Source organism: Netta rufina (genome assembly GCF_964035555.1).
Source record: "Netta rufina genome assembly, chromosome: 1".
Taxonomy (NCBI): Eukaryota; Metazoa; Chordata; class Aves; order Anseriformes; family Anatidae; genus Netta; species Netta rufina.
Window position 1 is genome coordinate 42,856,614 of NC_140123.1, and position 24,796 is coordinate 42,881,409.

The 24,796-nt window shown below is 38.1% G+C and overlaps 1 protein-coding gene across 1 annotated transcript in view; it reads left to right on the plus strand.

Annotated features, from left to right (window-relative positions):
* The window catches only part of PIBF1 (progesterone immunomodulatory binding factor 1), a gene marked incomplete at its 3' end in the record, with an annotated part of 119,688 nt that overhangs the window by 262 nt on the left and 94,630 nt on the right, over window positions 1–24,796 (plus strand). The window contains exons 2-7 of the mRNA XM_084306217.1: window positions 418–733; window positions 1,569–1,669; window positions 3,475–3,673; window positions 10,177–10,296; window positions 18,835–18,968; window positions 20,971–21,079. Coding sequence (XP_084162343.1) covers window positions 482–733; window positions 1,569–1,669; window positions 3,475–3,673; window positions 10,177–10,296; window positions 18,835–18,968; window positions 20,971–21,079 — 915 coding nt within the window. The 5' untranslated portion in view covers window positions 418–481. The remainder of the gene's footprint in view (window positions 1–417; window positions 734–1,568; window positions 1,670–3,474; window positions 3,674–10,176; window positions 10,297–18,834; window positions 18,969–20,970; window positions 21,080–24,796) is intronic.

The window sequence follows — 24,796 nt, forward strand, 5'->3', positions numbered from 1 at the left end:
GGTGCCCCGAAGGTACCGGGCACATCAGGCCGGTACAAACAGCAGGGACAAAGCCGGGCTTCAGGGGGTGCCTCTTCTGTCTTCTCGGCCCACTCGCGTTATGCCCCTCGCTGGGTGGTGCTCTCTGATGCTTTATGGTTTGGGGGCTTGGGGTTTGCTTGAATGCTTTTCTGGCAGTGTGAGAAGCAGGTGTTTTTTGCAGTCAAACCCCTTGTTACTATCATTATTTAGTAGTATCAAAACCCTTGTTAGTATTATATATTAAAAGACAGAGTCCTCGGGAAACCACCCTGTTCGGAGCTTCTTAAAATGTCTTCCTTAAGTGCAGGAGAAATACATTACTGTGATGTTGAGAAGTATTGCTTCTTTAGTTAATTTGCAGAGACATCGCATCTTAACTGTTTTGCTTTTTTGCAGTTGACTCTTCCGGGGGCTCGTCTCAAAATATAACTTTAAAAAGTGCTTCAAAAAGTGAAAGAAAATGTCACGTAAAAGCTCTAAGGAAACCAGGAAAGTAAACATCTCTAGCTCCTTGGAGTCAGAAGATATTAGCTTAGAAACCACCATCCCAACCGATGATCTTTCTTCCTCTGAAGAGAGGGAAGGTACTGTGAAAATCACTAAGCAGTTGATCGAACGGAAAGAGTTGCTCCATAATCTTCAGCTGCTTAAAATAGAATTGTCTCAGAAAAACCTGATGATTGATAACTTGAAAGTAGAATATTTGACCAAGGTAAGAGATGTTACGTTTCTTTCATCATACAATCGTTTCTTGTTTCTGCTGCTTTTAGAGTGTAGTAGAAGCTTGGGCCCTCAAAAGGATGTCTCTAAACTGCATACTGGAATCCTACTTAGCATTTTGTTTGTTTGTTTATTTAAGATCACGAAAGGAGGAAACAAAGATACAGAAGATGTAGCTGAGTTGTGCAAGGTGTTACACTTACAAATGGATGAGTTGGGATCATCTTAGGTCTATTTTTTTTTTCATTTCTAAAGTAAAAGGAAAAAAAACTTTTTTTTTTTTCAGAAACAGTAAATAATTTGTCACTAACTTGAAAAAGTTAATGAGGCTTTTAACCTGAACTTGACATAGGCTAGAAAAAGTCTTCTGAATGCTATTGAGTGATCTATTAGTGAAGATGTAGCTAGAATATGCCACACAGTAATAATAACAGTAGGAGACTTTGTTGCATACAACTTCAACTAAGATACATGAAATTAAGACAGGTTTTCTAAAAGCTTTGTGACATTTGTGTCAAGTCCAGGTTTTCAACCTCCTGTACAACTGGTCTTTACACTGGTTTGTTGGCGTAAGTTTAAGGCTACTTTTAAATCAGCCAATTAAGTAGCTATCTAGATGAAATAAGCAGTTGTAGAACCAAGTCTTTTTAATTTGGGTAAAAACCTATATTTTATTTTGTGAAGCCTTAGCATGTTTAGATACTTTGTTAGACAATCATCTTTGTACTCCCAGTTCTCTACTTTTTCTTAATAGTTGTAATTCTTTAAAATAAATGTTTAGCAAACAAACAAAAGGTAACTTCTTTCCTGCATTTTATTTTCTTTAGATTGAAGAGCTGGAAGAGAAGCTTAATGATGCAATCCATCAAAAGCAGCTGTTGTCTTTACGACTGGATAGCCAGCTGGCATTACAGCAAGAAGATACTAGGTATGACAAAGTAATGCTATAAACTTTAATAGTTTATTGATAGGAACTGGGATTAATTCATGCTAATGAAAAGTAATGGTTATGAGTTGCAGGAATAGGATTTATTTTGCAGATTATACTAGTATTTCCATTCTAAACTGGTAAGCACAAGTAAATTTTAATTCAGTTCTCACTTGCCGCAGTCTGTGGTTTTGACTTTGTTGTTATCTGCATTCAAAATTTAATAGGAACTTGAATAAGGGGTGTTTCAAAAAACTGTAAAGAGCGAAAAGAGGGAGCAGACACTCTGAATCATTTAAATAGAATTTTTTATAACTGCGCAGCCTGCATGACTTAGGAGAGATAAGGGCTTACCCTTAACACTTCCAGGGATTGCAGATTGGTCAGAAATGCTTCCTGTTAATGAGGCAGAAATTTACTTTTCTCCTTGCTTTTCTGCAACATTTTGAATTAATCTATAGCTGAGAATAGACTGGCTAGCATAGCAGGCTTCCCCAGTTTACTTTGGCAATTAAATTTTTAACACCTGTAAGCTGTCTGTGAAGGGAGAACATTACTAAACTGTCTCGTGTTACAGTGAAGAATACATCAACTCAGAGGATGTGACTAATTCAAAGTAATATTCTGTAATAATTCTGGAACAGATTTAGTGCTATAAAGCCAGATCTGAGATCAGCAGACTTTCAACCAAGAGCAGCTGATTGTTGGAGAAGGGTCTCTAATTCTGTATGGCTGTTTGCACAAGGGGGAATGTTTTTGTTTCCTCATAATAAATTATCTGTGAAGTGCTCAGTAAAGTACTAATGTTCAAAATATTAGTAATAGTAACGGGCATAAAAAGGTTGAACTGCTTTCCTTTCTTCATTTTTTTTCATTAGTTGTCTGTTACCTCAATTCTCATCCCTGTTTAACAGAATCATACACTATCTACAGAAAATGTCTTTGTATGACTGCTTTGATGAGAAGTTTTATTTTGGAAAAAAGAAATGTCTTGTTATACTAATGATTAAATTTATGACTTTTAAAATAATTTACAAGCTACTCCTTTTTGAAGAATGATTTAATTTGAATATGATTTGAAGAGTTACAGGAAAAAAAGACAGTTGTTTCTGATTAAATAATAATAATAAAATGTTTGAAACATCTCTTGCTGAACATCCAATTCTCTTGCTATACAGTACCTTGTCTGGTGAGAATAGTGATGGCAGTGTTTTAAGTCTGGAAGTAATGTTGCTTGTTTAAGCGTGTTGGGTTTTTTTTGTTTTTTTTTTTTAAGGACCCCAATTTGCATGTACAGGGCAGAACAGGTATTTACAGGATAGAGCATGAAGGGATGGATATGTATGGAATAGACCATAATTATGTATATTCTGATGGTCAGAGAGACACGGGTTGCAGTTAATACGGCTTTATTTGGCGATTTACTAGTTCCTTGGATTTTGTGCAGAAATAAATTCTGCTTTTTAACATTTTAATTGGCAAATTGAGGCTAATTTATAAATTAAAGTCAGCAGGTCAGGTTAACTGTCACTTCACAGAATCAACATAGTATTGTTAGTGACTTCAGGCTACTGTCAGTACAATTTTGCTGAACTGTATGTGGGACTATGAAGCTCCTGTTTTTTTATTTATACAATGTCAGATGTGATTGTGTAACCACAGTGGTGCATACTCTTACACTGATGTCCTAATCTCGCTTTAAATTTTCTCCTTTATGACACAAGCATATCTCCTATGCCAGGATATTGTGCAGGTTTTTGACTTGTCTTACTGCTTTGTCTTCTGTTTTCGAATCAATCTTAAAGAAAACATCAAGCTCTAATGAAACAAGAAATGGAAACTATTTTATTGAGACAAAAGCAGCTGGAGGAAACAAATCATCAATTAAGAGAGAAGGCTGGAGATATCCGTCGGAGCTTGCGAGGCTTGGAATTAACAGATGACTGCTATGAGAAGCTGAAATCTCTGCCTGAAGATCAGCTTTCCATCCCTGAATATGTTTCTGTGAGTATTGTGTCCTATGTTGGCTTTTAATAGAGCTGTGTGCAGGGTCTGGTTGGGATGGCATTAACTTTCTTCATGGCAGCCTACATATTCCTGTGTTCTTGATTTGTGACTAAAACAGCGTTGATAACACACCAGTGTTTTGGCTGTTCCTGGTGATTGTGGTGTCAAGGCTTTCTCTTTCCCTGCTTTGACTCCCCCCAGAGGGTGATCATGAGCTTCAGAGGAGACACAGCTGGGACAGGTGACCTGAAATGGTGAAAGAGGTGTATGCACATGTGTACGTAGTGTTGTGCTTGGCTACATAAACTGAAGGCAGAAGAAGAAGATTGGGGGATGGGAGTGGTGATGGCTACTTCAAAGGTCGCTATCACTCAGACTAGCTGGGTACCGGCCTGCTTGTGGAAAGCGATGACTGTTTCTGCATTGCTTTTTTTCTTCCAAATTCCCCTTTCATTTTCTGGTATTAAACTGTGGAGAAAACTTCCTGTTCTCTCCGCTGTCCTGCCTCAACTGGTGGCAGGGAGCGTGTGAGGGACTGCACTACCATGGTTGGGAATATGACTGCTGGCCAGGCCAACCCACCACAAGCTGTAGACTGCTTTTATTTAAAATCAAGGGCATCTACAGACTGTAGAAGCCATTCTGGATGTCTAGAGTTATTATTCTTTCCTAGCTAGAAATGAAAGACTTTTGTGCAGATGTGCCTTTAGATCAATCCATTCTGGTTGGATTCAGGCAAAGAGAACCTCTTAATCCCAGACTCTGATAAAGAGTTGAACTGCTGATAAGAGAGTAACACAAACAGGGTGTTTCAATTAAGTGGTCGACAAGGACATGTCAGTGATCTGGAATACAACATGGTGAAAATAGGAATTTGAAACTCAGCTTTGCCATTAAGTTTGGGTGGTTCTTGCAAACATCTCTTGCTTTTCTCATGCTTTCAGTCTGGCCTTTTCCTGTCTCTGACTAAATGCAGAAGCTAAAGGGTAGCTTAAATTATGCTTTAGTTCTGACTTCCTTGCTTTGAGAAGTTTGTTAAGTCTGGAACATGGGTAAATTTAGGGGGGAGGGAGCAGCATTCAGCTTGCATTAAAAAAGCAATGTTCTCACAGACTGTGGGCATGTCCAGAACACCCTGGGCTCAATTCTGAGAATGCAAAGGGTTTAGACATGTAACTTTGATTCACCAAAGTGCTAGTATTGTACGTATCTATAGAGGTAGTTATTAAGCAATGTGTAATTAACATAATTTTAAAAAGCTTAGTGTGTTAGTTGAGTTATAAATACTGTGTGAGTGAGCTCTCTTGCTAGATGCAAGTCATCATACACTGTGTTCTGGACTTGTACAGAGAAATAAAGCCTATCATCCTCAGCCAAAGATGTTCTTGGGAACGTCTTTCAGAAGTTCCAAAACCTGGACTAGGAAAATTTTAAGGCTGTGAGTGATAAACAAAAATGCTTAGGTTGGAGCCTCCTGTGTTACTAACCCCTAACTGTCTGTTTTACCCCTAATCCTTTATATAAAGTATTTGAAGGTGGTTTGTTTGTTTTTGTTGATTTCTGCGCTACCATGGTTGACAAAACAGACTTTAAACAGAAACTGAACTCCATGTCAGCTTGCTTGAAATTGGTATGCAGGAAGCTCCGCTACTTCAGGAACTGACTGACAGGCAGCTTAAAAGCCTGTGTCAGGAAAAGCAGGACAGGAATCAGGAATCAATGGCCTTGCCAACTGCTCTCAGTGAAGCTGTCACAGTATGACTGAACTGCTTGGATTGTGTTTGTGAGTAGAAGGGAGTTCTCAAAAAGCTGTGAAGTGAGAGTGGTGAGTACCCCAATCTACCCTCCACCTTTCTTTTCCTTTTGCATTCAACCAACTGCTTGGTAAACCAGATTCCACTTGATTGAAGCCCCTTTCCTCCTTATGCATATGTCACTTGGTTCTTTTGAAGAACTGCTGGTCTTGGTCTCTTTTTTTTCTTCCTCCTCTGTCATGGTTCCGCTACATCCTCCCAGGAAAAGATATCCTAAAGATACACTGCAGTAAGATTCTGTGTTCTGCTTGTTCTCACAACTGTTTTTCACAACGGGATCAGTGTGAACCTGAGTGTACCACTTAAGCTCAGGGCTTGCTTATCATTAATTTGAGTTATTCAGCTGATATGGACACTGGGAGGGTACAGAGCTGTTTTATGTGGCCTTTCTATGCATCCATTTGACTTCTGGAGGCTAGGAAAGGATGTTGAGAAGTAATTTTTTCTGATGCTCTTCTCAGCTTTGCTCACCTAAGGAGGAATTGTGTGTTACTCAGGCAGATAAAATGTCTGGATGCAGATTTATGTGCAGACCAATAGTACAGCCTATTGATATTAGGGTAAACTTCCCTTGGCAAGAAAGGGTTCTGCTTAGAGGAAACTTGAGTGAGAAATCTCCAGACTTGAAGACAAGAACTTTTTTTTTTTTTCTATTTATTGACATTAATGTAGAAAATAAGAACTTTTTTCCATTTATCAGCATTAAGATACTGCCTTCCAATTCTTCAGGATGCAAGCAAATTTATATACAATGCGTATACTTGATTTCCAACAAGGACAAACAGCGGGAGTACAGTTTAAAATACAGATATTGCAAATTTAAAATACTAGAATTAAATGTGAGATGTTTTTCTCTCTTCTTCCACAAAGGGGTGCAATAGTGACACGTTAGAGCTAAGGCTAAGCAATGTTTATCTTTTTTGATGATAACAAATGTCAAGTATTTTAAGCATCTTTTTTTTAGTGTTGTTTTTTGTTTGTATTGAACTTACATGTAAAAACTTAGATTTTTTTTCATCACTTTGGAAAATTATTTTAAAGAAGCAGCATATGTGAAACTTTAAAGCGCTTCAGACCACTGAACTGGTGTTTGGCAGCTGAATCACTTAATGTTCTCAATGAAGTTGTGAGCATCTTATGTACTTGTATGTGTTGTTTTTTAGAAAAAAACAACAACTTGTTTGTTTAAATGAGTCAGTCTGCAGTTATGTTTCAGTTCAGTTTTAAGTAGGCTAGAAAGATAAATAAAAGCTGTGTTTTCCTTATGAACCCTGAAGGGGAAAAAAGTTGTTAAAAATGATGTCTTCTTTTTCAGATAGGTTTGAATTTAATAAGTGCATCTTTTATTTGTATCATTTTTGCTGTCTACAGCTGAGCTGCTCTCTTCTTTAAGAAGGTGCTTAACTGTAGCAGCTGCTTTCATGTAACTTAATTTGACAGGTGCCAAATTTCCCTGCTTTTGCACCCACCAATTTGTAGCCAAACTAGCTGTTGTGGTTTAACCCAGCAGGCAGCTAAGCACCACACAGCTGCTCACTCAATAATCCACTGCCCCTGCCCAAGTTGAACGGGGGAGCAGAGTTCCAAAGAGAAAAAAAAAAAAGTAAAACTTGTGGGTTGAGATAAAGACAGTTTAATAGGACGGAAAAGGGAGGGAAAATAATGGTGGTAATTATGATAAGGAATGTGCAAAACAAGTGATGCACAAAGCAGTTGCTCACCAATAATGCCCAGCCAGACCCTGAGCAGCCTCCCCCAGCCAACTCCCTCCAGCTTTATAGCTGAGCATGCAGCTGTGTGGTATAGGACATCCCTTTGGCCAGTTTGGGCCAGCTGTCCTGGCTGTGTCTCCTCCCAGTTTCTGGTGCACCCCCAGCCTCCTCCCTGGCAGGGCAGTGTGAGGAGCTAGAAAGTCCTTGGCTCTGTGCAAGCGCTGCTCTGCAACAACTAGAACATTAATCAGTGTGTTATCAGCACTGTACTCATCCTATATCCAAACCACAGCACCACACCAGCTGTGTAACAGGATGAAAATTAACTCTATCCTTCTAGGACATTAACTCTATCCTTCTATCCTCCTGGGACACCAGGTTTCGCTAAAGTATTTTTTTAAGTGCTTTTATTGGTGACAACGAAGTTCTTTAAGAAAAATAATTTTATAATTTTATAACCAGTTTTGGGAGGGGCAGAGGAGAAAAGACTTGATTGAAATTCAGTGCCCAGCTTCAGACACAATCAGACAAATTCCAAAAGAATCCAGACAGATGGAAGCTGTACTTAAATTGTACATACTTACTGCATTGCATACACATTTCTGAAACATTTTTATAAGGGTGTAGTTGAAGCCTGTAGTAGGTCAGAAAGAAGCCACAAAGGTAACTTCACTGTTCAATTTCACGTGAACCCATTAGAAGCAATGTGATTTCACAGATAGACATGCAAAAATACTCCTTAAATATTGTGGGACTAGAATACTGCATGAATGAAATAGTAATGAAACAAGTTGCATCAGGGGAGGTATAAGTTGTGCCAGGGGAGGTTTAGGTTGGATATTAGGAAGAACTTTACCAAAAGGGTTGTGAGGCATTGGAATGGGCTGCCCAGGGAAGTGGTTGAGTCACCATCCCTGGAGGTCTTTAAAAGACTTTTAGATGTAGAGCTTAGGGATATGGTTTAGTGGAGGACTGGTTAGTGTTAGGTCAGAGGTTGGACTCGATGACCTTGAGGTCTCTTCCAACCTAGATGATTCTGTGATTATGTCGCTCACCCAAGCCTCAGGGATGCAATGATGGTTCCAGCAAAACAAGTTCACCCATAAGATTTACACTGCTGCCTTTTAACTCCTGAAACTCATAGGCTTCATGTTGCTTTCAGGATGAGAATTCGGCAATTCTGATGAGATTCCCTACTCAGTAGATCCCCTACCCAGACTCATGGTGTTTCTGTAGGGTGTACAGCTCGAAGTCACTTGAGGAGTGCGATATGGTTCAGTGGAGGACTTTTTAGTGTTAGGTCAGAGGTTGGACTCGATGATCTTGGAAATATCTTCCAACCTAGATGATGCTGTGATAAAGCAAGAGAATTAAGTTAGTTCACTTTAAATGAAAATACAATTTGTAGTAGAACTGTGGCATCTGACAGTTTAATTTGTCATTGGAAATATTTGGAATGCAAAGAAAGTTGTCATACCATATCTTGGGTTAAATTGAATTATAGTTTTAAAAATCTATCACTTAGGAGGAAAATTAAGGATGTAAGTAAACAGCCGTAACGAATTGAAAATCCCTTGGACACTTCTCATTATCTCCTGCTAATTACAGCGCAACGGAGGCCAGCCTTCCTGCATGGAAATGTTTGATTGTTCTCGAGCATTGACTTTACCTATGCTTTTTTACTTGCATTTCTTATTTGCGTATGCATAAAACAAAATGTTAACTGGGGGGGGGCACGGTAGTTTTTGCCTGAAAATGCCAAGTAATCTATTCATCCCCCCAAATAAACATTTTAAGGTAGGAAGTTAATCTAGAAGTTGTAGTGGGGGGGAGCACTGAGTACTGTCATAAAGGCTCGTTCTTTGAGTTTTTCTTTGTTTTTTTTACTGCTAACTTTGTGTTTTTACCACTGACTTTTCTTGTGTCTGTTCTTGTTCAGTAGAAGTGTTCTGGAAAAGTTTTATAAATCTGACACTTTTTTTATTAGAGGCTATGCTTATGACAGGAGTTGGGTGGGATGGGATGAGGAAGGAGTATGTGTTAAACAGATTTAAAAAAAAAAAATCCTTTTATAAGGCTTTCCAGTGCCAATTGTGCAGGGGCACATTTGTTTTTATGTCAGAGTATTCCCTTTTCCGTCTCCAGCTGTGGGATTTTGCCACAGTGTTGGTGAGCTAGTTTAGGCAGCTGGTTGGGCTGTAAAGCAGCTTTTGTTAGTATTTGGATGGTGCATGGGGGTGTTTTTTGGGGGCAAGGGTGCTGAGAATTAGCTGTGTTTGGTTTAGGTAGGATATTGTTCTACCGAAGCTGAAATCAGAGTCTTCCAGTTGTTTCCTTCAGGATTCATCTCACAAAACCCAAATGGACTGCTAGTGGAGTTTCACAATGCAGCTGAACCCATGGAGCACCATGTTCCTGCTGGAAGTGTGTGGGTGGTGGTGGTGGTATGCTGTGCTCACTTCTGTGCTTGCTCTTGTGTTTTTTCTTGGTACACAGGGAGCAGATTGAACACGCTGAACAGGCAGAAAACAAATCTAATCTCTCGCCTTGTCTTCATACCCTACAAAAAAATGTACATTGTCTCATGAGGGTTAGCAAATAGGCTTCGGAATTGGCACAAGTGGAGGGGGCAACCATATGCTCCTCTAGCAGCTGTATTTTTTATTTTTTTTTCACTTGGTCAGCCTGACTGGGAGCTGCCTCCATTGAACAGAAATGTGTATCTTTACCTTTATTCTTTTTTTTTTTTTTTTTTTTTTTTTTTTTTTTTAAAGTACCAAGCACAAATTATTTCCTAGCTGGTTTTTTCAAAGGCTGAAGAAAGTCACTGTCTTTGGTTTAACCCCCACCCCATGTTCGCGGTATGCACTATTTTGTGAATTATTGCCACAAAATATTCATATGATTTGTTTTGGAGTATGTTACACTGCAGTTTTGTCAGTCTGAATTTTGAATCTGTATTTTGTTCTTTTAGGTTCGGTTCTACGAAGTAGTCCATTCCTTGAGAAATGAGCTAAGTGACCTACAGGCGAAAAAGCAGACCCTAACAGAAGAACTAAGTGGGTACAAATCCCAACTGAAGTGTGTGACGGAGGTCTGTGTACTTAATTATCTCAATTAAGAAACTGTGTGAATATACATACTTATGTGTGTCATAGAATCATAGGGACACACATCTCTCTACAGATACTGCTACTTATAAACTTGTTCTCCAAATCATTATTTATGTATATGATACAAAGTTTTATATATGATAGTTTTAGATAGTTTTATATGATAAAAGTTAGTTTGGGGGATGGAGAGAGAGGAAAAGTGCTATTTATGTGTTTGTATAACAGCTAATTTTATGTTATAGCTACCCTGCAAGATCTACTTACACGCTTCCTGCTGTTAAGGTAAGACATAGCTCATACCAGCTATGTCATACTGTATGATCGTAAAATTCAAATAGGTGAAGCTGAGACAGCAGATTCATCCATGAGTAGTCAAAACCACAAATGATCAGCATATAGTTTTCAACATGGTGGTTCTGTTAAAAAAAACTTGTTTCACCTTTTGTTTTCATAATGTATAAATGACTTTTTTTGCATTCTTCGGAATTGCATCTTCTCTGTTATGCTCTTCAACTTCATACATTTTTATTTTCTAATTTATCATTCTACTAGACAGACAATTTAATTTTGGGTAAGATAAATATCTAAAGTAGAGAAAAGTTACTTAGACATATTTAGGTTTTGTTTTCAGACTAAAGAAGTTGAAACAATATAAGGAGAATGCTATTTTTTAAGGTATTTATAAATACTAATAGCATCCTTCTACAGCTAGGATGTTGATTAGTTTTGTATTGTAGCTTATTTCTGCATAAATCTGGAGCTTCAGCTACCCAGACTGTATTTATCTATATCATGGCTGACAGAGACTTAAATGCCACTGTCATTTCATTACTTCTGAAATTATTCTTCAGTTACCACATCTTTTCCTTTTTAAATTTTTTTTTTAATTTTTTACTTTGAAATTTACTTATGGAATAATCAAGCGTAAAGAGATGGTAAATCATGCAGGGTAGTCCTGTGAAAATGGTACTTTCATTTTTCTTCTTGATTGAATTTGGCAAAAAAAAGTCAATACAATTTGCGCATTTATATGCTTCAGCATTAGCTTGTGCTCATCTCTGATCATATTTGAGATCAGATTAATGATGCTGACTTTGATTTACAAGGGTACTTTCATTCATTGTACATTTAATGTGCCCTGACTTAGTAAATTCTATAGGAGTATTTCATACTTGCGAGACTTAGCTGACATCCATGTTAATTTTGCTGCAGCAATTAAATGCAGTAGTAGATGATTAAATTGTGCTAGAAAACACAATTGGCACAGACCTTTGGTACAGACCTTTCTTTAATGTGTACATTTCTCTGTTGTGTTTTTTTTTGTTCTTGTTTTTAACCACACGATGGCACTATCCACCTTTCCCACTGATTTATTTTTCAAACGTTAAAGTTTACTGTGATTTTCTTCTGATGCTGATGAGAAAGCACTAGACGTTACCTGTGTTAAATTGAGGTGTTTGTTTTTGCTTGTACACCTTTGCTTATACATAATCATGCTTAAACTGGGAGATAATTAGTGAGATTAAGTACCTCATTTAAAAAAAAAAAAAAGTCAGAAAAGATATCCTGATGCTGAAATGTCACAAGTTTTACAGTTACTAATAAAAATAAGTCTTTAGGACTCATTTCCTTTTCTCTGAAACCTCATTTCCTAGGTTTCAGATAAGATCAGTTAGTACGTTTGGAATAACTTGTAGGGTTGGGTTTAATGTAAAGTTTTCCCCCTGTCCATTATGTGTAGAGGTGACATGTTTTGGAAATTCAATGAATGTGGCCTGATAATGGTATTTTATGTACGGAGAGACATGAGTCTCAGTATTCTGCTTCTAGCAAGTTCACGTTTGACCCAACAATGAATATCACTGTAACAAGGTACCTCAGTTTCTTTCCTATAAGGCAAGAGGAGCATCAAAATGTGAGAGTACTTTAGAATCTCTAACATACTTAGTACACTAAAGCTAATATACATCAGCATTTTTTGCAGCGTACGAATAAATGGTTTCAATGTGCACTGTTGGAGTTAACTTTGTCACTTGAACTCCTTTGATAAGGTCAGGCATCACTACGAGGAAGTATATCAACAGGAAATAAAGCATAGTTTCATTCAGTTTTATTTAATCTCTTGCACCCTTTTACTACTGTTGTGTAATAATCATTCTTTATTTCCAGTTGCATGAAATACATGTACAGTTGCTGAAGTTCCTTGCCTATGATTAAAAAAACTTTATGCTCTTTGAATGCTTCCTCTGGTTTCCTGTCTGATGTTTCTTACCACTTAAGTTTTCTCTGACGGTTGTATTTCTTTTCTCTATGCTACTCACAAACTGAAACCAGACACTTTGTTTAAAAACTTCTTTAAGAAACTACAAATGCAGATTTTTGAAACACAGTCATCACTGAAGTTGATCTTTTTTTTTTTTTGACCGTAAGAATAAACCACTTTCTATAATGTATTCCTTTTATTATTTTTTTTTCAGTATTGCAAATGATTATGGCTCTTCCTAATTAGTTTCACCTTCCTTTTTTCCCCTTTGTAGAAACATGGAAAGGAACTAAAATATGTGCATATCTCCAGTCTTTCTATTAACTAGAAATGGGGGGAAGAGGAGCTCGCTAGCTTTTCTGGCTGTTCACAGAAACACTAGGTCCGCATAAGTTTTATATTTGTAGATATGCGCTCAGAAATAAAGACATAAGAAATATGAGAAAATTAGCTATAGACTCACAGGAAATCCATCTAGCCAGTACAGAACTGAGGAGGTAGGGTTATCAGGGAGTATAGTGATACAAAACCGAGTAACGGCTTAAACTAAAAGAGGGGCAATTGGGTAAAAAAAATCTTTTATATTTACTCTAAAAGGGTAGCAAGGCACTAGGACAGGCTGCCCAGAGAAGTTGTGGATGCCCCATCCCTGGAGGTGTTCAAGGCCAGGCTGGATGGGGCTTTGAGCAACCTGGTCTGGTGGGAGGTGTCCCTGTCCGTGGCAGGGGGGTTGGAACTAGGTGAGTTGCTTAGGAAGGAGCTCATTTGGCACAGCAGACATAGCCTTACACAAAAACGAGCACTGGGAAACTCAGTACAGTTGCCTGGTGTTATAGCCACTCAGCCAACTGAGCTTACAAGTCTACAGCTGCACTAGCTAGGAACCTTGCTTCTGTAAAACCTGATTTGTCACTGTAGCCTTGTAAAAGAACTAATTGTCCGAGACTTGACAAATCTGCATCTTCTTTCTCTATAGGCAATTTCATAAATTTATTTGTACTAGAAAAAAAATATTTCTGATTTCAGGCTACAAAAGGCATCTTTTAAGTATTTAACACCTGCCTTTGTGCCCTTGGGTATTTGAAAACATACTTTCCTTGTTCAAAAAGGACTGGAGGTCTGAAGTGTTTATCAGCCTCTGTTAACCCTCATTTGATTCCCCATATTCAGAGCAGTAAGAGCAAGAAACTTACAACTTTGTTACAGAGTTTTCTTGTTGATTGTCTGTTGCAGCTCTCAGTTAGCATTTAATCAAAACCTGCTGAATCTGTAACACAGGCCCAGTAGGGTGGGGAGCTGCTTCTGGGGACTGGTAGCAAAAGTTTGAAGACTTCTTTTCTAGTGCTGCAACATAATCTGATAAACACGTCTGGTGTCAAAAGATCTTTGCCTCTATTTTCTGTTTTTTAAGTGATTGATACAAGTAGTTCAGCAGTACTACAGCTTCGTTGGTGGCTTTATGTAATCGTTGCATCTTGTGATTTAGATTGGCACAATTGCCTTGGTTTCAGGTTCAGCAGCAACAGTCCTGGCGGGAGGTGGTGAAACTTGTAAAAGTGCTGTTCCTGTGTGTTAGTGCTGATGGATCTCTTATCAGGTGTATAGGACAGATTTCTTTCAGTTCTCCTTTTGCAGTGCTCAGTACTTCAAGTACGAATGAATGATGTTGGCATTGCCACCTTTGGAGATACAGGTAGAAAAAGAAAGTCCAGGTATAGAGCTAGATTACCAGGAGCTTGCCAGAAACGAAACCAACTTCTGATGTGGGTGTTGCTAGGCTGAACAGCAGGGTACTATTTTCAGAGTCATTTGATTCCAGAGTGGTTAGAGCCTTTACTCAAACTGGTGTAATTTACTTCCCTCCCTCTCTCTCTCTCTCTCTCAAGACTGCAAGTCTGAGAAGGAAATTCTACTTCTCTTTGTAGCTCTAGAAGATCAAGTATTGCTTTCTTCATTTTGGCTACAAGTTTCTTGGCAATGTTTTCCAGGAATTCAGCCCTGATACAATTTTATCAGGGCTTCCTTTCTGTAGCTATAACTGTTTTTCTGTAAAGTTGCCTTCAGGACTTGTAATCAAATTTATAGTTTGACAGTTATCTAAAAGCTTTGGGTAGCTGAAAGGCAAAGTTGGGTGTATGTAGGCCAAAGGTCTTTTCTAAGACCTTGTCTCTGAATTGGGATTAGTAGCTGTCAGGTTTTACTAGACAGATCTTACAATTTTCTGTGTGATAATGTTTCCCAGCTGGAAGAAAAACATTTCTATGGCCTTCAAAGAGCGAACTAAGCTATTGCATCCAAAGGGTCAGTTGGCACTAGATGTGTCTGGCTGAGTTGTAAAATCGAGGCTGCTATTGCCACTCCAGAAACACCATGTTCCCTAAGATTTCTGCTGAAGGTTTCACATCTGTAACTAGAGACTGCACACTAGAAGCCTTCCCCAAACACCAATTCTTTCAAGCGGCGCTTTGATTACTTGGCCTCTGCATTGTTCTCTGGAAGGGACAAATACGACTACATTTCTAGGTTAACTGTGTGTCTCCTTTCTTTCATTATCATTAATATTTATCTTGTACAGGAAGAAAGCTGCAAAGAAAGAATTTCTACCAATAACTGTTAGTTCAGGGCAGCAATTTAACATTTTCAAGCCTCAGGAAAACTCATTTTTCTATTGAAATTCTTTTTCCTATCTAATCTTCTACCTCTTGATAGAAAACTTTGGCTTGTGTAGATTGCTGGTCGTTGTTCAGAAGGACCAAATGGCTTAATTCTGGTGTCTAATGCAATGATCCGAAGGACTTTTTTCATCTGAGAACGTCTAAGTGAAGAGTAGATTCTCATCAACTCAGATCCAAAGAAAAAGAGCTTGTTATTTTCCGCCAGTTTCTTTTGCAGAAAAGGCCATCCTTACCTTTCTTGCAGAACTTTACTGTTTTGAAAGTAGATAAATGTTTTCATTTATCATCTTTAATGGCAGGTAGTGTCCTATCTACAGTCCTTGGCAGATTACCAATTTCATACCAACATACTAGAACAGAAGTTTTATTCATCCAGTTATGCGTAACATTTTCCTTTTGTTTGGATAGTTGTATTCAAATAAATACTGTATTGACCAATAAACAAATTGAAACAAAATGCCATTTTTACTAAGTAGCAGCAGCCCGTTCAAATAAGGAAGGAGTTTACACATCACAATGATATAGTAGCTTTACATTTGCAGAGGTTTTTAGGTACTTTAGAATATGAATAGAAAGTGCTAGCTCGTGTGAGTTATCCTTCAAAGATGAAGTTCTTTGAAATAGGCTTTTTAAAAGCAGGATCACTTTCTTTCACAGGCTTATCTGTCAATAGTGTGAAGTCATACTATTACTTGATTGGCTGATGAATCTTTTCGTGCATTTCTGTTGTTTATCTTCTCATCCCCACAGGCCTTTCAAAAGATCAGTAAATCCCTAGCATGTAATATGTCTCACTGAATTTGTTCAAAAAGTATGTCATCCACATTTTGTACCTGGAATTTAGGTAGGTGTTTGTTTCAGTGACTACCCTAAGTTGCTCTTCAGTCCAGATGGAGGATAAAAGTGAAGCTTAATACCATAAAACTGAGGTCTGTCATTATATCTTTAGTTTCTGTATCTGCTTTGGGTTTAAAATGGTGCAGATTATGTAAGATTAGAATCTCCTGCTTGAAACAGCTTCCTATCAACAGTATTTGTAAAGAAAATTGAAATACTTTTTGGTAGGGACTACTTCTCATGCTCTCTAGAAACCATCTGCTCTGGTTAAACGTTGGGTCTGTTGGACATTTCTATTAATTTCTTTAGGCAATGTATGCCTACCCATCTCATATAGCAGAGGTTCATTTGTTTTAACCACCTCATTTGTCTGAGTTGCTACAGTGTGTAGTAGTAAAAGTTAGTAAGAAGCTGAAGAAAAGACATCACCATAATCATGTTCCATTGCAAGTAAGTAATGTTTATCCTTTACATTTTGTTAAGATTTGTCAGCTTATTTAAACTAGTAATTTTTATTTATTGGTGTTATTTCCAATTCAGGTCCTTGAAAGAGTATCTTGATCCATTTAAAAGCCCCCCTTTCTGCTTCAGCAGGGCATGTTCATCAGGACGTCCAAGCTATCTCTTGGAGATAAATTGAAAGATAAAGATGTTCCAGTGCAGAGATCTTAAAATCAGTTCAGGGTATACGAATGTTTTTATAAACCAAATTAACTTCATCGCATTCAAAGCTGAGCTTATTCTTCCTAAGCACAGGCAGCTTGATTGCTTGTATTTAAGATGTGTTGCTATAGAAGTCCAGAAGTCTGTTTATCTGCTACCTGGAGTTATGCATACTGTAGGCTTTTCTCTGTGTTAGTCTATATAGCCTGAATGTTTGACTTGCCTCGTTGCTGCTTTTTCCTGTGATTAAAACGTGCGTTTCACACCTAAAAGATCAGGTAATTGGAAAACAGACTTATGCAGTAGAATTAGTATTTTTTCAAGAATTACTCTAAATCTTTAAAAACAATAAGACCAAAAAAAAAAAAAAACCAGCTATGTTTAATTACATGTTTAAATGTTTGATAGTTGAAATATGTCTTGGTATCACTTTTCAAAAGTAGACTTTAACGTCCCCATATTGCCTGAGATATCTTGTAGCTTGACATTATCATGACATTAACAACTGATTTGTTGAGTAAAATTCAAATCCTATTTTAAGTCTCAGGTGTTAGAAGGTGCAAATTTTGCAGATATTTAACTTCTAATTGGTGCTTTAGAGATGTTCATGACAGATTTGTCTGGAGATGTGCTTGGAAACACATCTGTAGTTCACCAATTTTAATTTTATACTTCTGGTAATTGTCTTCTAGGTGCTAAATCTGTAAGACTGTAGGAGTTTTAATAGCCCACTCTGTGAGTGGTGTATAAATTCCAGCACGATATTAGTAACGGAATGGCACAGGATATCTACAAAGGAATTGTATCAAAACTTAACCTTTCAGTCTGCACTTAACTTTCAAGTGCCCTTACCACCGTATCCTATTGCAAGATGAGTCATATTTGTGCTTGTACTTGCACCTGTATGTTCCATATTTGAAACTCTATTTAAGTGGTAGACAACAACTTAAAAAAAAAATAATCTGACAGAGGCTTTACTGTTATTATAATGCTATCTTTAGAAATTATGGCACATTAATTACTTACAGACACTCTTCTATAGTCCCGGCTTGCTCAATGTATATCATTAATTAGGATAAACCTAAAAATAAGCAACATATATCAGTACATTAGGATGGGTAACAATTGTGTCTATAGATTACATATTCTTACTGATTTATCTTCCAGAATTTTCAGAAAAACTTTTTAAAGCCGTGATTTTGTGTAAAATTGTGATCTATGTGATTTTTATAGCAAGTAAAAGTTGCGAATTTGTGAAGTATATGTGTCAACAACATACCTACAGTAAGATTAGTAGGTCAGTTGTGCATTTCTGTAATGTCTGACAAGCATTTAGGTGTTTTTTCCAAAAGACATTCTGTTCAGGTTTCTTTATGATGCCTATGAGTTTGGTAAAGAGCATTCTTTGTACATTTCCATCCCTATCCTTGAATATTATCCTTGTATTTGCTCCTCCGAGGAAGCCATATCTAGGATTCACCCACTCCATATATCCTGCTGTCTATATATCCTGTTGTTGTGAACTTCTCTTGCCTATTAAAAGCTAGCTAAAGACAATTACTGTTCTTTTATATGCCTGTCTAAAACATAGCTTGTAGTTTACTTTTGAAAAATTAAGTACTTACTGCAGTTTTTGACTGCAAAATTAATTTACAGTGGAGTAACGATTGATTCTATAGTCACGTCTTAAGGCTGAAATTTTGACAGAAGTTCCCAAAGCTTCTGAATGACCAACCATCACAAGCAGACTGGTTTTGAAAATGTCGTATAGGTGGTGTGACTTGTGTCCTGTTACAGCCAGTGTCCTACAAATGTGTAGGATATACATGTATGAGGGCTAAGAAGTTGGGCTAATGGACAAGAGCATTAGGAAAAAAATAGGTATATTAATCAACAGTTAAAATAAGATAAAATAAGTTTGACAATCCATACAGCTGGTTACTTTGTGGTGTGTACGAGACTGACAAATGAAAATACTACTGCTTGAATATATACAAGTGGACTTCACAATGTTTGGACTGTGATTGTTTCAAGAAAATCTAAGTATAGCTGTGGTCACTTTAAAATGTCTTGCATTCTAGAGCTATGAAGATGAGCGGAGGAGTCGGTCAGAACTTGAGGTTAGATGCCAACGTTTAACACTGGAACTGGCTGATACCAAGCAGATGATTCAACAAGGTGATTACAGACAAGAGAATTACGATAAAGTAAAATGGTAGGTATCTCTAAACTTCATGTTCTACTAATACACAAATATTAATAGATTAAAAGCTTTTTAGTTTAGTCAATCAAAGTTGAAGTTTCATTTCATGATTTTTGGCTCTTGTGTGCCACTTATTTTACCTTACCTGTCCACTAATAACTCAGCTATGTCGCATAGAACATTGCAGTCATGAAATGAAAAACACGTTAAAATCTGGTGCATCAAATTATCTTCCTAAAATTTATTCAACAATTTCCTGTGTTTTTCAGAAGAGCCTACCTGTTGCATTGCAACTATAGAAATGGGGGCTGTCAATTACAAACGTCTTAGGCAAAATACTATTCTTAGAGCTTAAAAGCTGTGATCTAAAAAAATGGCCAGGGCTCTACTGCGGGGTGCCCACACAGTGAATTAAGAGAGTAGGACCCTGGGAATTAATGTTTAACAATTTAAACATTAACGTGTTTAACAACCATAAATCTGGAAGGGCAGTTATGAGAACTGAGATTTGAAGATTCTCTTTATCAGAGAATCGTAAGAAAACCTTTGTGCAACTACAGAAAGTTCAAGCGTCTCCATTTTTAAAATGCAAATGTTAGGGTTCTTGCCTATGGTTTGAGTGCCCATCTCAAAAGCAAAATAGTGAAAATGGACTTTTTATAAATACACTCAGGCACATACTTCACAGTCTGTCTCCCCAGCGGCTTTTTCAGTTTGCTTCCGAGTACATGAAATCTGGCCTTTGGCAGTTTTTTTGGGAAATGGATTCAAAAATGAGGTTTATGAATAGAAAACACCCTGTCAGTTCCTTGTTGTTCATACTGCATAATCTCAGGTACAGTTATTGACACAAATGACTGTGCCACTAACTCATTTGAAAGAGGGTCTGTCTTCTGGATAACTGTTCACAGCCATATATACTAAAACAACCTTGGAATCTACCTGGAAGCCTGTTGCAAATAGGATGGATTGATGCTATGGTTTGCTTCCCATGTGCAACTGCATCTTATTAAGTGGATTGTAATAACTTTCTTGTGAATGGCCCCTGTGTTTAACAGTGTACATTCAAAATAGTCTTGAGTTGAAAATGGCATGAATGAACGTGCCAAAACTATATTTGAGAGAGTAGGTTGTATTCATCTAGGTAGGCACAGACGAAGAGGAGGGGAAGGAGCACTATTGGCATGCCTGCATCAGGATATTTGGGAGCATTGCGGGAGTTAATCACTTCCAGGCTCATTTCTGCCTTTAAAAATGTTGTGTTAAATCTTCTGGTTCTGGTGTAATGCAAGTTATCACAGTTCTAAAGCTATGCTTATGCTTAATATAAAAGTGGTCAGCTTTTTTTTCCAAACTGCAGGCTCACTGGCTCATTCATTCCACTGTTCTGACAGGGTCAGATACAGTGGTGACAGAGTTGCTTCTTTGTGCATATGGGAAGCACTGTTATTCAGGACACCAAGGTAATTTTTGCAGATGTATGATGTATGTTTTAAATATGAGAAGAATAGAGTTACTTCCTCTGGCATCAAGGGACTGTATACAGGGGAGAGCAGCAATTGAGAACAACTGTGCTTCGCTTTCTGTGTGATTAGGAATGGGAATGAAGTCACTTCAGTTTTTATCCAACTTAAATATCTGCAAAAGATTCAGGAGATTATAATGGGAAATAGCACCAAAATCTTGACAAAACTGGAAGGCTAGATGAGGGTACCTACATTTCTCCTCTTAGCAATGAAATGTACAGCCCAAAGTTACACTAAAGAAGAATAGTTAGAAGAGGATGAAATAATTTAGGATAGGGATTCAGAATTAGTATACTGTAACTTAGAATCATTGTTTAAATACTTAAATGAAGAAAACTCTTCCCTATAATAAGACACTAGCTGCCCTGTGAGTGACTTGATGGTAGAATTCAGTGTCATGAACTGAAAGAAGGCTGAGAAATAACTAAAGCATAGGACTCCTGTTCATTACATTTTACGTGTCTAATAATTTCACTTTATTTTAACAGTGAACGTGATGCATTTGAACATGAATTGTCAGAACTCAGAAGAAAATATGAAATATTAGAGATGTCACATAAAGCACAAGCTAAAGAAAGAAATGATTTATCGAAAGAGGTAAACTTTAAATTTCATATTTCGGTAATTGTCTTTCTTCAACTTGGGAGTTTGACTCTCTGTCTAGTCAAGTCTGTAAGCACCTGTAGGACTATAGAATAATTTGTATCAAGATGGCCCTTGGGATGCCAGCTGGTCCAGTCCCTCCATGCAGAGTAGAGCCACTTTATGTCAGGTTGTTTACAGCTTTGTCAAGTTTTTAATGTCTTGGAGGGTGGGCGTTCTGTGGCCTTTCAGGACAACCCGTTCCATTGTTTGTCTGTCCTCTTTGTGAAAAAGTCTTTGTAAAACCTGGTCAGAGGTGTTGCGGTTTGTTGCTGTTGCCTATTGTCCTGTCGCTATGCATTTCTGAGAGTCTGGCCCTGTTTCTGTGTTCCAATTATATAGGTGAAGATAACAATAAGATTTTCCCTGTCCAGATTTGTCTTCTGGCAGCTAGGGAAGGAGGAAGGGGAAAACAAACAAACAAAAAAAACTCGTTCTCTGAGCCCCTTCATGTATTGTAGCCTATGACCATCTTGGTAGAATTCTGGCCTTGGTACAGTATGTTAATGTCTATCTTTATGGGGAGCTTTGGTACAAAAACCTAGTAGGTACACGGCTTTCTTTGCTGTCAGGATGCAATTGTGGCTTATGTTCAATTTGTTCAATCTCTTACTTACCTATGCAAGCCATATCTTGCTGGCAAAATGTTTATTATGGGAGGCATCTGAAAGCTATGCAAAAGTCCAAGTAAATGACATTGACAGCTGTTTGTCCATCTGGGGAGCCAGCCTCATCAGGTTTGCCAGATCTTGGTAAATCCATGTTAGATGTTTCTAGTCTCTTGTTCCTCCATGCTTGTGGACACGTCTTCCAGGAGGATTTGCTTTGTAATCTTTGAAGGGAGTGAGTTTAGATTAGGCCAACCCATAGTTCCCTAGGTCCTCACCTTGAAGATGGATACCAGCTGTCAGAAGGCTCTCTTACTTGAAAAGGCTCTCTTACTTCCTATGGTCTTCCAAGCAGGAGAGCACCCTCACAGCAATATCAGCCAGCTCATATGCCGTGTGTTTTTCCCTGGATGTGTGTACACACCATGTTCCTAGCTCTCTAGCTCAGTCTTCCTTTGTTTCAGTCGTCCAAAGGCTGAATGCTGTGAGTATGCCCTCTCTATCAAAAGGTGCATAACCAGTTAGTTACAAGTTACTTTAAATCTTTCTGACCAGTAGTGACGATCGGGCAGAGCTACCGTATGGCTTGTTTTGTCGCGTATGTGGAATACATAGTTTTCTCTTCTTTGTGACTCCTAGGTAACTGAAACATTACTGACGTTTCCTTCACTTTGCAGAAATTAGGACTGTGTCAGGAATAAAAACACTGGTGTTCTGGACCTCTTCTTTCCATTGACGAGAAGAATTCCAGTGCTGCTTGCCTTTTGGGCAGGTCTGTCTGCTAGGCTGGTAGACTTCTTTTTTTCGACGTGTCTCCATTAGTCTTTGAAAGTGTTTCTGTTGGGAAGATGAATAAATGCCTTGTCAGATACAGAGGGATTCTCACCTTTCTTAGGGTTCTAGTGAGTTCTGATTCCCGTTAGGTCAGTCACTTCACACAAGCCTCAAACATTACCATTTGGTAGCACTAGTATTTCACAAAAGAAATTCCTTCCAAGAGCCAGAGGCCTGCTAGGTCAAGAGAAACATTCATTTGTTGCTTCTCAGTTCATTAGTTTATTCATCCAAGAGTCACAGTGGTTCAGTGATGGCACCCTGTTGAGCACGTATGATAACTTTTGGGTCAAGGAACTCAGAAACACATATGGAGAGTGTTTCCAAATCCACTGGCTTATCTATAGGATTTGGTTGCTTATACCAGTACAAGCTTTCATTGCTTAGTATCCATTATCACTATTTCTGCATCTAGATTGTTTATAGGGAGGATTTGTTCACTGAACCTCCAGGATTAGTTTTTTACCTTAAGTTAGCTAGTTAGGAGTGAATCATCCAGAACTTTAAAAATCACTAAAGGGTTTTTCTCTGAGGTAGGTGTACCATTGCAACAGCTTTCCAGGAGGGAAAAAGGTGATATTTTGTTTTTGCTTTACTGAATCTCAAGAAAGAAACTTCATCAGTTTCTAATTACCATTGTCTAATTTTCAGGTGATTTGTAGCTCAATGCAACTTCAGTGCAAAACTAAGGCTACTTTTTAAGCTGGTTTTATGTACAGAAATCTTACCGGGATACACCAAAAGGAATAGGGAAAAAATTGATTAGCTATTCTGAATAAATCTTGTGAATTTTATTAATTTATTTTAATGTGATACGTAAGAGACACTGCACAAGAAGGTTACTCTTGAGTTCTGTACTTGTCTGGGCAAGAATCACAGAATCACAGAATTTCTAGGTTGGAAGAGACCTCAAGGTCATCGAGTCCAACCTCCAACCTAACGCTAACAGCCCTCCACTAAACCATATCCCTAAGCTCTACATCTAAACGTCTTTTGAAGACTTCCAGGGATGGTGACTCCACCACTTCCCTGGGCAGCCTGTTCCAATGTCTAACAACCCTTTCAGTAAAGAAGTTCTTCCTAACATCCAACCTAAAACTCCCCTGGCTCAACTTAAGCCCATTCCCCCTTGTCCTGTCACCAGGCACGTGGGAGAACAGGCCAACCCCCACCTCGCTACAGCCTCCTTTAAGGTACCTGTAGAGAGCAATAAGGTCGCCCCTGAGCCTCCTCTTCTCCAGGCTGAACAAGCCCAACTCCCTCAGCCGCTCCTCGTAGGACTTGTTCTTCAGGCCCCTCACCAGCTTCGTCGCCCTTCTCTGCACCCGCTCAAGCACCTCCATGTCCTTCTTGTAGCGAGGGGCCCAAAATCAAGTGGAGGATCTCTGTCTGCTGACTGACAGTGGCAGCGTAGTGAGACCAATTACTTCCTAGAGAATTCAAGGGAGGTTGTGTTCCTTAGGGTTTCTGAACAGTGTTACACATTAAGTGGTGACTATAGCTACCACTTAAGAGAGTACTCTTCTGCCTAATTTTGCAGGTAGCCATAAAGATCTTCTGGAAAAAAAAAAAAAAGAGAAACAATTTGATGTTTTGTTAGAAATTATTTTATTTTCTCTTTCATAGCAATCTGAAGGTTTTGTTAAGCTGTTTCTTTATCAATGTTTTAGCATTGTAAGGGGATATCAAAATACAGGTTTGTTCTCATCCTGCAACAATGGCCAAGAAAGTATTGTCATGTACATGGAGATGTATGAAGGCATCAAGGGCTGAAGTGTAGCAGCAATAATGTTTTTTCATTAATTTTATACTAAGTAAATCTTAAAAGGAATAAAAATAGTACCACTTTAAACTAAAATGCCACTTCAAGCTTAAGTGTTTACACAGTATATATTCCAGGGGAGGGAGGAATTGGAGGGCTATGAACTTCTAGATTTTTCTTCAAGTAGTAATGCATAAAGTCTGTCATCACTGTAGATTGTACATATAACCTGTTACTTTGAGAGAGCGGACAGTCTTGTGTTTTTTTTCCCCTTAAAGTATAGGATAGGCATTTACACCTTATCCTCAATGGTGTTCATGTTCAGCAAGTGGTCAAATAGAGAGAACTGTGCCTGAAGAGCTTTTTTCCCTATGACTTTTCAGCTGCTAACCTGCTTCTTGTGGGTGACTGAAATATCTCCTTTAAGTAACCTTTTTGTGCTTTTATGACTTAAGAGGCATGAATTCT